Genomic DNA, 17,156 nt, shown 5'->3' with positions numbered 1-17,156 from the left:
TGCGGCGGTGGGACTAAGCTGAAGCTGCGGACCGGAAAGGGGAGGGAGCCAAGGAGAAAAGCCCAGCCAGCTCACTGCCATGTTGAGTGGAGTAGGTTGGCAGTTTTTTCCTCCATTCTGGCTTAGTTTGCTGTGAGATATGGAGCAGGCTCAGCATGCTGAAACCACCAATAATACATCAGTACCAGGGTGGGTTAAGAGGGGTTATACCCCAGCATGTTTTTTTTAATAATAGTGCTCATGGGGTCATGTTTTGTGCTTGGGCGTCTTGGGCTCTTTCACATCTGCGTTCTTTTCTTCCGGCATAGAGTGCCGTCGTCGGGGCTCTATGCCGGAAGAATCCTGATCAGTTTTATACTAATGCGTTCTGAATGGAGAGAAATCCGTTCAGGATGCATCAGGATGTCTTCAGTTCCGGAACGGAACGTTTTTTGGCCGGAGAAAATACTGCAGCATGCTGCGCTTTTTGCTCCGGCCAAAAATCCGGAAGACTTGCCGCAAGGCCGGATCCGGAATTAATGCCCATTGAAAGGCATTGATCCGGATCGGGCCTTAAGCTAAACGTCGTTTCGGCGCATTGCCGGATCCGACGTTTAGCTTTTTCTCAATGGTTACCATGGCTGCCGGGACGCTAAAGTCCTGGCAGCCATGGTAAAGTGTAGCGGGGAGCGGGGGAGCAGCATACTTACCGTCCGTGCGGCTCCACGGACGTCAGGGCGCCCCAAGCGCATGGATCACGTGATCGCATGGACACGTCATCCATGCGCATGGGGCGCTCTGACGTCATTCTGGAGCGCCCCCGGGAGCCGTGCGGACTGTAAGTATACCGCTCCCCCGGGAGCCGCTCCTACTATGGCAACCAGGACTTTAATAGCGTCCTGGCTGCCATAGTAACACTGAAAGCATTTTGAAGACGGATCCGTCTTCAAATGCTTTCAGTACGCTTGCGTTTTTCCGGATCCGGCGTGTAATTCCGGCAAGTGGAGTACACGCCGGATCCGGACAACGCAAGTGTGAAAGAGGCCTAAGGAGTCTTCCAGGAAGACCTCCAGAGCAATAGAAAGGGGATGTGGTGTGGGTAAAAAGAAGCTACCTTCTGCCTGGGCAAAACCCCTATGTCAAGTGTGTATCACCAAGTTAATGGAGGAGGAAGCTCCGTCTTTAACCCCTTAAGGACTCAGCCCCATTTCACCTTAAGGACCAGGCCATTTTTTGCAAATCTGACCAGTGTCACTTTAAGTGCTGATAACTTTAAACGCTTTGACTTACCCAGGCCGTTCTGAGATTGTTTTTTCGTCACATATTGTACTTCATGACACTGCTAAAATTGGGTCAAAAAAGTTTATTTTTTTTTTGCATTAAAAATACCTAATTTTACAAAAAATTTGAAAGAAATTGCAAATTTCAAAGTTTCAGTTTCTCTACTTCTGTAATACATAGTAATACCCCCAAAAATTGTGATGACTTTACATTCCCCATATGTCTACTTCATGTTTGAATTATTTTGGGAATGATATTTTATTTTTTGGGGATGTTACAAGGCTTAGAAGTTTAGAAGCAAATCTTGAAATATTTCAGAAATTTACAAAAACCCAATTTTTAGGGACCACTACAGCTCTGAAGTCACTTTGCGAGGCTTACATAATAGAAACCACCCAAAAATGACCCCATTCTATAAACTATACCCCTCAAGGTATTCAAAACAGATTTTACAAACTTCGTTAACCCTTTAGGTGTTGCACAAGAGTTATTGGCAAATGGGGATGAAATTTGAGAATTTCATTTTTTGCCTAATTTTCCATTTTAACACATTTTTTTCCCACTAACAAAGCAAGGGTTAACAGTCAAACAAGACTGTATTTTTATTGCCCTGACTCTGCCGTTTACAGAAATGCCCCATATGTGGCCGTAAACTACTGTACGGCCACACAGCGGGGCGTAGAGTGAAAGGTGCGCCGTTTGTTTTTTGGAAGGCAGATTTTGCTGGACTGGTTTTTTTTTACACCATGTCCCATTTGAAGCCCCCCTGATGCACCCCTAGAGTAGAAACTCCATAAAAGTGACCCACCTAAGAAACTACACCCCTCAAGGTATTCAAAACTGATTTTACTAACTTTGTTAACCCTTTAGGTGTTGCACAAGAGTTATTGGCAAATGGAGATGAAATATGAGAATTAAAATTTTTGGGCAAATTTTCCATTTTAATCCATTTTTTCCAGTAACAAAGCAAGGCTTAACAGCCAAACAAAATGCTATATTTATTGCCCCGATTCTCTAGTTTGCAGAAACACCCCATATGTGGCCGTAAACTACTGTACGGGCAAGCAGTAGGGCGTAGAGGGAAAGGTGCGCCGTATGGTTTTGGAAGGCAGATTTTGCTGGACTGTTTTTTATGACACCATGTCCCATTTGAAGCCCCCCTGAAGCCAGTAACAATAGCCCCCAAAAGTGCCAGTAACCAGAGCCCTCCCCCCTAAAGAGTTAATTTACTGCAGCACAAAGGGGTCCTCTACCACATGTTGCTTTCATTTATACACTGAGCAGATGGCAGATCTCCCTTCCCTATTCTGCGCTGCTTTGACTCTACTTCTCCAGCTCTGCTGAGTGAGGGAGCGTCTGCCAAGCGCAGGGACAGGGAGAAGTGCACACAGGCCAGGCACTGTTATCAGCTGCTGGGGAGGACCTGGCTTTAATCATTTACTTACAGTCCCTGGCTGTCAGTAATGTGACCTTGCACGCAGCCTGCTTCTGCGTCCTCCGTCCTTCAACACATAGACGGACCATGCCTAGCAACCCTATTTTAAGTACAGGTAAAAGTAGGCAATACAGGGAACAAAACTGTGGAATTAAGGGGTGATTGAACACACAGTGAAAAGTTGAAATAGGGCCACCAAGGTGATATTAATCACCACAATCCAATACTCCCCCAAAAAAATATGACAGTTACTTTAAGCAGATTATCCGTGAATCAGAGAGAAGGAAGCCACGGTGATAGTTATAGCTCCTTTTTGGCCGAGACGGGTGTGGTTTTCCTGGCTCCGCAAGATTTCAATAGCAACCCCATGGGTGCTTCCAGAGTCTCAGGAGCTTCTCTCTCAGGGTCCAATCTTTCACCCAGAGGTGAAAAATCTGCACCTGACTGCCTGGTTGTTAAGAAGGAGATTTTAAAGAAAAGAGGTCTCTCTGGGGATGCGGTTAAGACTCTGTTTGCCAGTCGGAAGAATGTCACTTCTGATATCTAAGAGTTTGGAGGGTCTTTTTGAGAGTCGCCCAAAAACCTGTGGATGTGCTAGAAGTTCCTGACATTCGCTCATATTAGATTTCCTACAAGAGGGATGGAAGAAAAAACTTAGGCCTAGCACTTTAGCTTTAAGCGTTTTGTTTCAGTTTAAGTTAGCGGAACATCCTTGGGTTAAGAGGTTTATGACAGCAGTGTCCAAGTTATCTCCGGTCTGTAAAAATAGAGTTCCTCCCTTGGATTTAAATTTGGTCCTCTCTACTCTCACTTTAGACTCCTTCAAGCCTATTGATAAGATCTCCCCAAAGATGCTCTCCCTTAAACTTGCATTCCTTCTGGTCATTACTTCGGCTAGAAGGGTTAGTTAGATCTCTGCTCTCGGTTGACCCTTCCCACTTGGTAATCTTGGAAGATCGGGTGGTGATTTCTCCTGATCCTTCTTTTTTACCAAAAGTCTCTTCACTTTTTCATCGTTCTCAGGAGATAGTGTTACCTTCCGTCTGTGCTTCCCCTAAAAATGAGAAGAAATCAGAATTCCATTGTTTAGATGTTAGGAGGTATATTTTGTATATCTACAGGTCACTCAGCCTTGGAGGTCCTCCTCACGCCTGCTGCTTTTATTTCAGGGAGCTAAGAAGGGATCTGCAGCTTCTTCTCAGACTATTGCTAGGTGGATTAGACAAGCCATTTCCTTAGCCTACTCTTCTAAGGGAGTTGTTCTGCCCTCCGGGTTTGGGGCTCACGCTACGAGATCAGTCTCCACTTCATGGGCAGAGAGAGCTTCAGATACCTTCCAATGTTGTTAATACTGGGGTGGGGGGCGCACTGCGCAATCAATGATTAATACTGGGGGGGCGCATTGCACCACCAATGAAGATAAATCTCTCATTTATTCATATACAGGAGGCGGGAGCTGGCTGCAGAATCGCATAGCTGGCTCCCGACCTCCATGAGCATTAGCTGCGATCTGCGGCACCTGAGGGGTTAACGATCGCAGCTGCTTGTCATAGAGGTCGGGAGCCGGCTATGTGATTCTGCAGCCAGCTCCCGCCTCCTGTATATGAATGAATGAGACAGATATCTTCATTGGTGGCGCAGTGGCCACAGCCCCTCCCCTCTTCTTGTCCCCTGTGCTCCCATTGGTGGCGGCAGCAGCACAGGGGGGAGGGAGACACTGCTTCCTTCTCCCCTGTGCTGCTGAAGGAACACGGAGAGCGCTGTCAGCATACGTTATCGGAATATCGGCAAAATAAATGCCGATAACAGTCAAAATCCTGAATCGGTCGATCCCAACATTTGTGGGACGAACACACGATTGCAGAATTTTATTTTTATTTTTTTTAACCCATAGAAATGAATGGGTCTGTGTGCATTCTGTAAAAAATGTGGATTGGATGCAGATACAAAATGGCAAGCTTTTATTTGGAGAACAGTGAACTTTTATTTTGAGGCAAAGCTTCACTGTGACATGCCTTCTGCATTGAGCCGCTTCACAATCCCGTCCCTCTGTTCTGTGTGACAGTTGTAGCATCCAACCAGAAGACCAGTACAGCTGTCATTCAGAGAAGAGGGGAGGAGTCATGAAGCAGCACTTCACTGTGAAGCATCACCCTTAGGGCACTAACAGAAGCAGTGCTGGCAAAATTTATTAACACCTTTCTAAAGGGATTTTCCAAGTGTAGACCTTTCCTCAGGATAGGTCATCAATATGTGATTGGTGGGGGTTCCAGCCACACTGCTGTTCAGAGGTTGTGGCCCTCCAGTAAGCTCTGCCGCCTCCTCGCAGCTAACCAATCACAGCGTCATCCATTGGATAATGGCTGTGTTTGGTATTGCAGCTCAGCCCCTTTCACTTGAATGGAACTGAGCTGTCCCTAGGCCATCTGACCAATGAACGTGATTTTTCCTGGCCTAGGATGAGGCCACGGCGCTCACCAGAGTTGGGCAGAGAGAGCTTCAACTCTACTCTGCATACTCTTTCTTGAACAACTTGCCCCATCGATGTAATGTACATTCAGGGTGTTCACTCCTTGTGCGGTGGGTGCCAGCTGTGTAATACAGCTGATATCCACAGTGACTGAGATCAGAGATAACTCGAATGTCAGTCACTTAACCTTCTCAGATGTCGTGATCAGTAGTGGCCAAGGCATCTGAGAGTTTAACAGAGGGCTCTTCCTCTGACCTCCAAAGCCCCCTCATCTCACCTATAAATCGTGCGATGCTGATCAGTTGCTTTGGCATAGTAACCCCTTGTTAATGCCCCCTAAGGGGAATATAAAGTTTTGTAAAAATATTTATAAAAAAACTAATTCATATCACATTTCCCAATTTCTCGCTGGTATCATTGGGGGACACAGGACCGTGGGTATAGCTTGCTGCTGCCACTAGGAGGCGACACTAGGCTGAAAAAATACTTAGCTCCTCCCCTGCAGGCTTCTTTCTTTATTATTTTTTATTTTTACTTTTAATTGGGCAAACTGAGTCGCCCAGCCTCTCCGTTGTCCTGGGGAGCAAGACCCGTGAGGGAATCCACCGCTCACCTCCCCACAGAAGCAAAAGGAGGACCAGGGCAGCCCTGCTTTCCGCCAGCCAAGGGGTCACCTAGGTCCGCCAAAGAAGACCCTCCCGCCATGCCAGACTCCTGCCACTCCAGTGCCAGCTGCTAAGGTGGTGCCCCTGCTGGAAAAGGTGACCTTGCGGGTCCGCTTAGGGAGGGTGAAGAGAAGAAGAGAAAGATAGGTGAATACACGGGACTAGGTAAGTATGTGTACCCCCCCCCTCCTTCTCCCTCCCTGGCGGCAATAGTTCTTGGTTTTTATAGGGTCCACAGGCACCAGGCTCCGTTTATGGTAGCCCAGGACCTCTATAGACCTTCCATCTCCTCCCCCTGGTTACTTGGGCGCATAGGGGGTTAATGCTCCATATCCCCTGGCGGGCGCTGTTTACCACAGCGGGCGGCCGAGCGCTCCGCTGTGGACCTAGCATCTGGTCTTATCGGACAGGCAGGGAGGGGAGCGCAGGAGGCTTCCCACTCCGTTTCCAGCCACATGATTCGCCATTTTAGAGAGCTATGCGCGCTGTTCCGGAATGTTTATGCATGCGCGGTAGCCGGATGCTTGATAATTTAGGCCCCGGCTTTTATTGGGCCTACCTGTTACTCCGGCTTCGTTCTGGCTCACCGCTCCGATCCCTCTATGTTCCGGCCGACCGTCGGTACTCCCCAGTCGGCCGTACACCAAAACCTTAGGCCCCAACTTTCACGGAGAGGGGCGGGCCAATAGGTGGCGTAATGTCATTATCACTGGTTTCAGTGTTTACCGTATGCATTACCCCTCTATTAGGTAGAGTAATTGCACTCTCACCGGGTACAGGACTCGCCATAGGCATTATCCCCGTCCATAAGCGGTGTAATTTCTCTGCCATTGGACTCAGTTCCTCCCATATGCATCACCCCTTTCCTTAGGTGGTGTGATTGCACTTCCTCGGGATACTGTTCCTGCCGTATGAGGTTTTTCCCCCTTTGTGGCGGAGTGGTTGCACTGCCTACATCGAGCACTGCCTCAGTGGTATTCTCAAACTCCATTGGTGGGGTACTTCCAGTACCGTTGGATACCGTTCTGACTGTCGCGCTACCCCCTTCCTTAAGCAGTGTATTGCACTACCACTGGAGTTTATTTCTTCAGTCACATTGACATCTCTATGCTTACTGTTACATTACCCTTTCGTTGGTGATCGCTAAAGGGGGAAATAACTAAGCTTCTTGGGATGCTGCAATTCAACTACGCCATGGCTCTAGATGCATTAGCTTCTTTGGTGCTCAGTACTCTTCACCTAGTGGTATATGGGTGTTACCAGTGGATACCGTGGCTATACCCCGTTGTAGCCTCTTTTCTTGCCGGTGCTGGTTGGGGCATGAATATGTCACCCTCTGTCCTCTCAGGGGGTTACCTGGCGACACTTTTAAGTGTCCAAGAGACTCACATCTCCATGGGCCTTCTCCGTACCAGTCGGTCATGGTATTTGTCCTGAACAATATGGAGTGCGTACACCATTGCACATAATATTGTGATTCCGCTAGCAGCGAGTCGAGGGTTACACTGACTCTGTATTCTCTAGCTCCACTCCCCCTTATGTGGGAAAGTGGTTATGCTGGCACTCTAGTTTAGCTACTACAGTGTGTTCTCCTCCGCAGGTGCAGCTTTTACACTGGTGCTAGGGGTCGTAGTTGTTGCAGTGGGGCGTCCCCCCTCAGGTAGGGATTTTTTCCTGACACTAGCTTGGGCGGTTGCTCTTGTTCGGCGCCCTTGCCTGATGGAATGTTTTAGGTTAGGTCTACTTAACTGGGCAGTATGGTTCCATGACTTCTACTGCAAGTCCTCAGGCCTCCACCTCAGTTTTGCGCTGACGGGGCATGCTGTGGCTACTAAGGTACCCTCGTCTTCTAGGGGGTCTTTGCGTTGTCACGACATACTATGGCTCTTCCTCCACAGCTCCTTTAGTCGATGGCAGATTCTTCTAGTGCTGCATTCGATAGCCTCTGCCGGGGTGGCCCCCTTCTCAGCTGGAATATGGTGCTAGCCATAGACTTGTGGCTCCCCTTGCATGGTTTCCTCCTTAGGCGGAGTTTAGGTACCGCCACTATCATCCTGTGGCTTCTTCTGTATAGTGCCAGTCTCAGGTGGGGAATGGGCTTTAGCCCTGGCCTTTTTTCTCCTTCCATCCTTTTCCTACTCCGGCTCAGGCTTCAAGGCCACCCCGCAAGCCTTGGTGGCTCCGACGTTACTTTTTTCCCCTGATCTGCATTCGTGTGGGGTATTGGTTCCGGTCCCGGCTGCTGGTGGGCTGTGACGCCTACCACATCACTCTTTCTACAGGTGAATCCTTCCCATTGGTCCTGGGTGTGCTACCTGTATCTACAATTAACTCTCTTACGACATAAGTAAAGACTGTCATGTCAATCCGATGGTGGTCATACTTTTTCACTGCCCATTCTGTGGGTAGACTACGAGACTCGCCACGCCAGGCAGAGCAGGGGTGCTGTCGCACCTTACAACCACTGATAGATGTTTCGTTCCTGGAACCGAACACCTTTTTTCTATTTCTTCTTACTCCTCCAGCTGAATGTTGCTCGTCTCCCCCTTCTGTCTACCTGGCCAGTAGCCATGTCTGGCACTGCTCTGGAATCCCATCACAATTTTTTTTCCTATGTGACCAGTGTCTTCTCAGGTACGGGTGGGGCATTGGATGTCGTCATTGCACTCCATCTGGCAGGAGTCTTTCTCTTATCTTGGTCTGGTCTAAATTTTCGTTGAGCAGTCTTGCCATACTGTCAATATATGTCACTGACGGAGCTCCTCACCTCCAGTGAGTCTCACATCGGTTTTACTTCTACCCATCTCAAATGTATTGGTTCTTTGGCCTGCGGTTGGGCGTGCCTGATTCAGGCGTTTTTTCTCTCTGGTTTGTCAACCAGCTTCTCAGTCCCCCCGCAAGCCTCTACTGCTCTGGGGTCGTCTGTCTGCCAATTTACTTCTTCCGTGGAGTGTCTCTCTTTAGCAGAGGTGAATCCTGTGGCCTGGGATTTTGGTTCTGCTTCAAGGGTTAGGGCCAGGTACCTGTTTTCGCCCATACGATGGGTGGGTCGTTTTGTGGCATTTCAGTGAGGAACATGACCCTTCTCTGCAACGTCTTCCCCCTTATCTTTCTGGGAAGGTGGCATTCCTGGTGACGGGCTTTTCCACCCAGCGAATTTGGGTGTTGGGAGCGCCTCTCTTGTACGTACGTCTTGTACGTACGTCTTGTCTGGTACCCACATAAGGCAGTGCTCTGCCCAATACCTTCTTTTTTGCTGAAGGTAGTCGCCGCCTTCCACGTCTACACAGACTATGTTTTACCTTCTTTTTCTTGCTCCCTCGTACTCGAGAGAGTGAGCTCTCCATCAGAATGCATTCGGGCTCGGAGGTTTGCTTGTCCATGACTAGCTCTTTCCGCTGGGCGGATTTTTACCTAGTCATTCCTGGAGGTCCTTGGAAGGGCTCGATGGCCTCCAAGGGGCGTTTCCAGGTGGATCCGTTGGCAGTTGCTTAGGCATTCTGCTCCCGGGGCAAGGCACCACCCAGAGGAGTTTCGGTACACCTGACCAGCGGTCTGCTCTTTTTGGGTTCGTTTTCACCATGCATCAGCTTTGCAGTGGTATAAAGGCAGAGTCTTGGTCTTCCTGGCGCACGTTCAACAAGTTTTGCCAGGTGCTTCCTAGGCATCGCCAGTGCTGCTCCTGGCCGCAGGGTCTCGCAGGCAGCAGTGTATTAAGCATTCTCGAGGGTGCTATTTCCATGGGCGTGGAGTTTTTTTCCCTCCCCGTGGACTGCTTTAGGACATCCCACAGTCCTATGTCCCCCAATGATACCAGCGAGAAAACTAGATTTTTGTGAACTCGCCTGTAAAATCTCTTTCTCGCGTGGTTAATTGGGGGACACAGCACCCACTCAGTATTTATTATTGTTAGCGGTGATATTTGGTGGCCTGGCGGGTGTTTAGCAGGTTTGCTTCCGCCGCCGTTTGTTGCATTTTCTTTTACTTTGCACATGTTTCTACTGCTTGAGCACAAACTGATATGCTCTCTCCAGGCTGGAGGGGGTATAGCCTGCAGGGGAGAATCTAAGTCTTTTTTTCAGCCTAGTGTCGCCTCCTAGTGGCAGCAGCAAGCTATACCCACGGTCCTGTGTCCCCCAATGAACCACGCGAGAAAGAGATTTTACAGGTGAGTTCACATATATCTTGTTTCTGCATATTTACATTATCGCAACATCTGAAAATGTCCAAACTATGCACAGTCAATGCTGTTATGCAAAGGAAATCAAAATGGCCAAATTGCCATATTTTATGGTCATCCCGAACCCTGAAATGATTGAATGAAAAGTGAAAAAGTCATATGCAAGCCCTCACCCAGTTCAGAAAGAAATGTAAAAAAAAGTGATGGGTGTCAGAATAGGGAGGTTAAAAAAAATATATACTTTTTTAATTTTTTTTTTTTTTTTTTTTTTTTTTAAGTAGTACTGCAAGATAAGGTCATCATGCCATTTTTAAGCTATGGCCAATCCAAGCTATGGTACATTAAATGGAGCCATTAAGAAATGCAACTCGTCTCGCAAAAAGCAAGCTCATACTTCTTTGTGAACGGGTGAAAAAACGTATATTGGCTTGGTTCCTATGGGGTTAAAAGAACACATTTCATGGTTAGACTCTACATATGTAAATCCTTCCTATTTACTAATACTAAGGCCCCTTTCACACGGGCGAGAATTCAGCACGGGTGCAATGCACCCGCACTGAATTTGGACCCATTCACTTTAATGGGGCTGTGCACATGAGCGGTGATCGCAGCATGCTCTATATTCAGCGTTTTTCACGCAATGCAGGCCCCATAGAAATGAATGGGGCTGCATGAAAATCGCATTGCATCCGCAAGCAAGTGCAGATGCACTGGTCGCTAGGAGATGATGTTAGTAAATTGATTAAAGTCAATTTACTGTATTATTTTCCCTTATAACATGGTTATAAAGGAAAATTATAGCATTCTTATTGAAAGCCAAGTTCTCCAATTCTTATCTCGCGGGAGAGTCAGAAGAACCTTATACACATTTGATGGTCCCAACTTAATTGTGCTCAATTGATCTATATCCAAAGGGATTGGCCCATCTGGGACATAAATGTAATATTGCTAGGATATGCCATCAGTGTCAGATAGGTGTGGGTCCCACCTCTGGGTCCTGCTCTTATCTAGAGAATGGGGTGCCTGAAGTTAAGCTGCTTTCAGAAATCCCATAGGGGTGAACGGAGGGTGCACTTTGCATGTGTGGCCACCTCTGTATTTACTGCTATGGGACTCCCATGGGTCTGATTCTGGACATAGGTCAAATGTGTGGGATCTACACCTACATGACAGTGCTTTCTTAGTGATTTCAGATGGGAGTACCTTATGAATGTGGATGGCCAGCTAAAGTTTCATTCAGGCTTGCACTTCCAGTACATGCGTCTAGCTAATTACAGTTACTAATGCTTGTACCTCGGAGGAAGTGGTTGTGTAAAGAAATAATGTCGGGGTTTTCCACAGTGTTGCAGCGATGTAGATCCTGGTCACAATCCATATTAAACCATTCACTGCAGCCACATCTAGACTGTGAGATCTTATTTGTAGTAGGGTCATTTTCTTCAGAAGAGACGTCATTGATCTTGGCACCGCTCAGCCGAATGGCTCCTTCTGGATGAATTAACATTTTTCTTTTCTGCAGTGATGAAAAGCTTAAGCAAAAGTATTACTGACTGGGAAATTGAAAAGCTGAACAGCGAGCTGAAAATCCGGTCAGTGGAGCAAGAACTGAAATTGCTTCAGGAAGAATGCGGACGTCTCCGAGCGGAACTTGAAAGGACAAAGGTAATTGTCCATATTGAAAACGGTGCAGTAAAAACTTCTCGTACTTGTTGGACTTGAAATGTTCATTGCTCCAGTTACATAACCATTTGTCGATAATCCATTGGAACAATTAACTCAGGTTGTACATTGTGGTTGGAGAGAGGTTATTTAGCTTTTTTTTTTTTATTACGATCTTAAAAAAGGGAACCTCCGCCTTTTACTGTTGTGCTAATTGTTTATCTTGACATGCCGTAAGCCCGTCTCGCGCCACCGTACATGTACGGCGCTGCAGGATCCAGCGCTGTACATGTACGGCGCACTGATCGGCAGGTGCAGGAGCCTGTTTCTAACAGTCGCGCCCCTGCTGTATACGCTGGTGATGGTGAAAACACTTTAACCCTTGCCGTCGGCATTGCAGCGGTGAGCTGGGTAATTACAGCTCCTCCGTCCCATTCACTTGAATCACACCGAGTGTAACTACAACTCCTGCTTCGATGGAGGAGCTCTAATTACACCCGCTGCAATGTCAACAGTAGTGAAGAAAATGCAGCACTTGCACGCTCTTCAAACAGCTGGTCCGAATCCCGCCACCCCCACCAAACGGATATCGATGACCTATCCTGAGGATGGGTCATCCATATGGGGGAAGCAGAAAACCCATTTGAAGGTACTGTCCCCCAGTTTTAGCTGAAGAACCAAGAACCTCTAATTAGTCTCTTCAATATAAATGTTTTAAAATATATCTTGTGCTGAGATTTACTTTAAGGTTAAAGAGTAACTAAACTTATAGTCAGTGGTACTTTCTGGTATGTATAAATGGCAAAAATTAATTAAAAAAAACATTTGATAAAAAAAAGTTGCATACATATTTTTTACAAATGCTCTAAGTCATTTTTCTAATGTACTTCATTAATAGATTCTGTCTTTTTACTAGAAATTGCAACCCAAAGTCCTTGTTACTGCAGTGCTTTACCTGTGTTCACCCATTTCTGACTTCCCAGTGGTGTAGAGAGTATGGATTCCTTGCACTGTAGTGAACGGTGTACGGGCAGGAGCTGGGTACCATGTAACAATGTGCTGTACCAGGATTAGCTGAGTGGAGAGGGCGCAGGCAGGAGCAGCGACGTGTGCTCCTGCCTGTGCACCATTCGCTGTGGCCCCCATTGCTTCAGCACAAGAAATCCGTACACCGCACAACAATGTGCGAATATAGTGGATTTAAAGCGCTGGAGAAAACAGGACTTTGGGTGCCAATTTCTTTAATAAAAAGGCAAAATCCATTAATAAAGTATATTAGAAAAATGATTTTTAGGGCATTTGGGACATAAAAAAAATATAATAAGTTGCATAAAAGTTTAGTTACTCTTTAATGCTGGCACCCCTTAGCGCTTCTTCTAAACCTGTAATGCTGCGTCCACCATCCACAGCAGTAAGCATGGGACACATGCTGTTGATGGGTAGTGCAGAGGGATTGATCCTGGGGATGCGGACCTCCCATAACCAGCTATGGTTGTTGCGTCTATTGTGAAGGGGAACACAGGGTTACAATACTATATATTACTGGGAGCTCGCCTATGGGGAGGGTCTCACTGCTCAGTGCTGCTGCATGCCCAGAAGCAGAGCAATTAAAGAAGCAATGAAAAGAGAAGACGAAAACCTGGTGAATACAAAGCTCTGGTCACTGAATGCCTGCATTTTGGGGATACACCCTTTAAGCTCAGTTTTTTTCTAATTCTGCAGGGACAGAAACTTAAATGATAAAATTATTTCTTGTTGCTGCAACGGGCAAGCAAAGTTGAAGGTTTACACAACTATCCTTTGTATTTCTTAAATGCTTTAATCTGCAGTGCCCACTAGATGGCAGCAAATTCAATGATATAAAATGTCATGCTCGCTCGCCTATGCAACGTGCTGTAGCACCTTTTTATATAAGCTTGCACGTATTGGTAGCCCTAGGTTCAGTCATGATACATTTTATTTATGACGTATGCTATACGAATGAGATTTCCTCCGAATTTTTTTGCCCTGGTAGTGAACATAAAACTACGCAGTTGTCAGAAGTAGCTGAGCCCTTATGTAGCTAACGGGACAGTCCGCTCCTGCTGCGATATGGACTGAAAGCCTCTAAGCAATTGCACAGTCTCTACTGTGGGAACCACTTTATATTAGTTAATTGGAAATGGCTATAGCAGGCGAAACATTGGTGTCCTTGACCCTCATCTAACAGATTTTGTTCTGGAGAAGGGATCAATTTGTATTCTTAAGGGGTTAACAGGTTCTCCAGAAGTGTCTTTTCATCTGATCAGCAGGGGTCAGACACGGGCACCCCCACCAATCTGCTGATCTGTAGTAGGGCCAGCACCAGAACTACAGCCCCATGCATTGTGTGTGGCAGACAGAGCTGGTGAGTGGCGCAGCACTGCAGTAATCAGAACCATCCACTGCACACAGTGCATCAGCTGATCAGCAGGAGGTCGGACCCCCGCTGAGCAAATATTGATGGCCCATCCTGAGGAAAAGCCAACAATAAAAAAAGCACTGGAAATCCCCTTTAAGCCATTTCAATACCCTTTTCACTAAAAGGGGCCTAAAGCACATAATAAATGTGGTGCAAGGCATGTACACCAGTTTCAAACTGAAACTGAATTCTGGCACATTAGTCTTGGAAAATATCCAATCCCTATACTTCTTTTTGGGTGCAGTATTTCAAATTGAAGAAATTTGAAAGAATTTTGACATTTTCTTTGTAGAAAGTTTGAGGGTTGCACAGCTGAATCGGTCACATCCGCCATCTAATGAATGTATAGATATGTAACGTAGTCTGTAGTGATAGGGAATACAGTGAGGAACAGAAGTATTTGAACACTATGCTATTTTGCAAGTTCTCCCACTTAGAAATCATGGAGGGGTCTGAAATTCACATTGTAGGTGCATTCCCACTCCGAGAGACAGAATAAAAATAAATAAATCAGGAAATCACATTGTATGATTTTTAGAGAGTTTATTTGTCTTGCACTACTGAACATAAGTATTTGAACACCTGAAAAAATCAGAGTTAATATTTGGTACAGAAGCCTTTGTTTGCTATTACAGAGGTCAAACGTTTCCAGTAGTTCTTGACCAGGTTTGCACACACTGCAACAGGGATTTTGGCCCACTCCTCCACACAGATCTCCTCTAGATCTGTCAGGTTTCGGGGCTGTCGCTGAGCAACACAGAGTTTCAGCTCCCTCCAAAGATATTCTATTGGATTTAGGTCTGGAGACTGGCTAGGCCACTCCAGAACCTTGATATGCTTCTTACGGAGCCACTCCTTGGTTATCCTGGCTGTGTGCTTCGGGTCGTTGTCATGTTGGAAGACCCAGCCATGACCCATCTTCAATGCTCTGACTTAGGGAAGGAGGTTGTTGCTTAAAATCTCACAATAAATGGCCCCATGGTCCTCTCCTTAATACAGTGCAGTCGTCCTGTCCCCTTCGCAGAAAAGCACCCCCAAAGCATGATGTTACCATCCCCATGCTTCACAGTAGGGATGGTGTTCTTGGGTTGCAACTTGGCCTTCTTTTTCCTCCAAACACGACGAGTGAAGTTTAGACCAAAAAGTTCTACTTTAGACTCATCTGACCACATGACTGTCTCTCATGCCTCCCATGGATCATCCAGATGGTCATTGGCGAACTTCAGCCGGGCCTGGACATGTGATGACTTGAGCAGGGGAACCTTCCGTGCAATGCATGATTTGAAACCATGACAGCGTAGTGTTCTACTGACAGTGACCTTTGAAACTGTGGTCCCAGCTCTCTTCATGTCATTGACCAGCTCCTCCCTTGTAGTTCTGGGCTGATTCCTCACCTTTCTTATCATCAGTGATACCACACGAGGTGAGATCTTGCATGGAGCCCCAGTCTGAGGTAGACTGACAGTCGTCTTTAGCCTCTTCCATTTTCTAACAATTGCTCAAACAGTTGATCTATTTTCACCAAGCTGCTTGGCAATTGCCCCGTAGCCCTTTCCAGTCTTGTGGAGGTCCAAATTTTGTCTCTAGTTTCGTTTGACAGCTCTTTGGTCTTGCCCATGGTAGTAGTTGGCGTCTGACTGACTGTGGAGTGGACAGTTGTCTTTAAAGAGCTCAGACAGGTGCTACTAAGTTAGATTAATGAGTGGAGTAAAGGGGGACTTTTTAAAGGCACGGTAACAGGTCTTTAAGAGCCAGAATTTTTGCTGTTTCTCAGGTGTTCAAATACTTATGTTCAGCAATGCAAGACAAATACATTCTTTAAAAATCATACAATGTGAGTTCCAGATTTTAATTTTTTTATTCTGTCTCTCAGAGTGGTAATGCACCTACAATGTGAATTTCAGACCCCTCCATGATTTCTAAGTGGGAGAACTTGCAACATCGCAGGGTGTTCAAATACTTCTGTTCCTCACTGTACATGTAGTGGGGGCTGCTCCGTGCTCCTTTGTTCTTGTGATGACTTACACATGGGTAACCCCAATACAGTGAAATACTCCAGAATCATTGTGAAGCAGCTCGTTAGGGTTTTGTTTTTTGTTTGTTTTTTTGCGGTTATTGTGGAGTATAGTTTACGATTAGTATGAGATCACATACATAGTCATTTTTTTGCACCTCACTTTAGAGGTGTAAGGATATCACACCTACTGTATTGTATACTGCACACATGAGCTGGTATGGCAGAGAGAGAGAAGAGTGTTGCCATGTTGATCATGTACATTCTCTTTATACATAATGTACAGATTGTGATCTTTTTTGTGAATTTATATTTGAAGAATATATGCAGTTGATCACTTTCTCCATTTAGGAAATACAGTTGTGTCCACTCTTGGCTCAAAGTTTGTTCAAAGGATCCCAGTTTCTTATAAAACCAAAGCAATGCAATCCACTACACAACCACTGGGTGGCCTTCTTTCGGTAAGGGCTGTTTCACACAAGTGAAGTTCAGTGCAGAAATCACGCGCCGTGTGTGAGCATGATCCTCCGTTCTGGCAGGAGCGCACAGCATTGTACTGATTTATAATGCTGTGTGTCTCTGTTTGACCTTAGTTGATCGTGACATAAAGCTGTCAGTATGATCCTGTATCGGTGAGGTCAAGCAGAGGCATGCAACATTATAAATCAGTATAATGCCGTGTGCTCCTGCAACAGAGGATCACGCTCACACACGGAGCGTAATTCCCGCAATGGACTCTCTTGTGAGGAAACAGCCCTTGTGCAGGCTATGTTGAGTCAGGAGTAGTTAACTAATAACACCTCTGTATACAAAGGACCTGCCATGGACCTCAGTGTGTAGTAACCTGCTGCCCCACTGGGTTCAGATCTAATCGGAGCCATACCTGCATGCAAATTTATGCTTGTGATTAGGGAGTACTAACTCATAGTAGAGTAATGGCAAACAGACATACACATTAAATGTCTGCAGAACCCTCGGCTTACAGTGGGCCTGCCGACCCTCTGTGTATAGAGCTTCCTGATGGCAGATGTCT

General features: G+C 46.3%; 1 protein-coding gene across 1 annotated transcript in view; it reads left to right on the top strand.

Annotated features, from left to right (window-relative positions):
* Window positions 1–17,156, top strand: part of AZI2 (5-azacytidine induced 2) — a 61,651-nt gene that overhangs the window by 27,398 nt on the left and 17,097 nt on the right. Inside the window, exon 5 of the mRNA XM_044294336.1 lies at window positions 11,530–11,672. Coding sequence (XP_044150271.1) covers window positions 11,530–11,672 — 143 coding nt within the window. The remainder of the gene's footprint in view (window positions 1–11,529; window positions 11,673–17,156) is intronic.

This window comes from Bufo gargarizans, chromosome 5 (assembly GCF_014858855.1).
Source record: "Bufo gargarizans isolate SCDJY-AF-19 chromosome 5, ASM1485885v1, whole genome shotgun sequence".
NCBI classification, from domain to species: domain Eukaryota; kingdom Metazoa; phylum Chordata; class Amphibia; order Anura; family Bufonidae; genus Bufo; species Bufo gargarizans.
The sequence above is the reverse complement of the archived record's forward strand: the minus strand, read 5'-3'. Positions and strand labels throughout refer to the sequence as shown.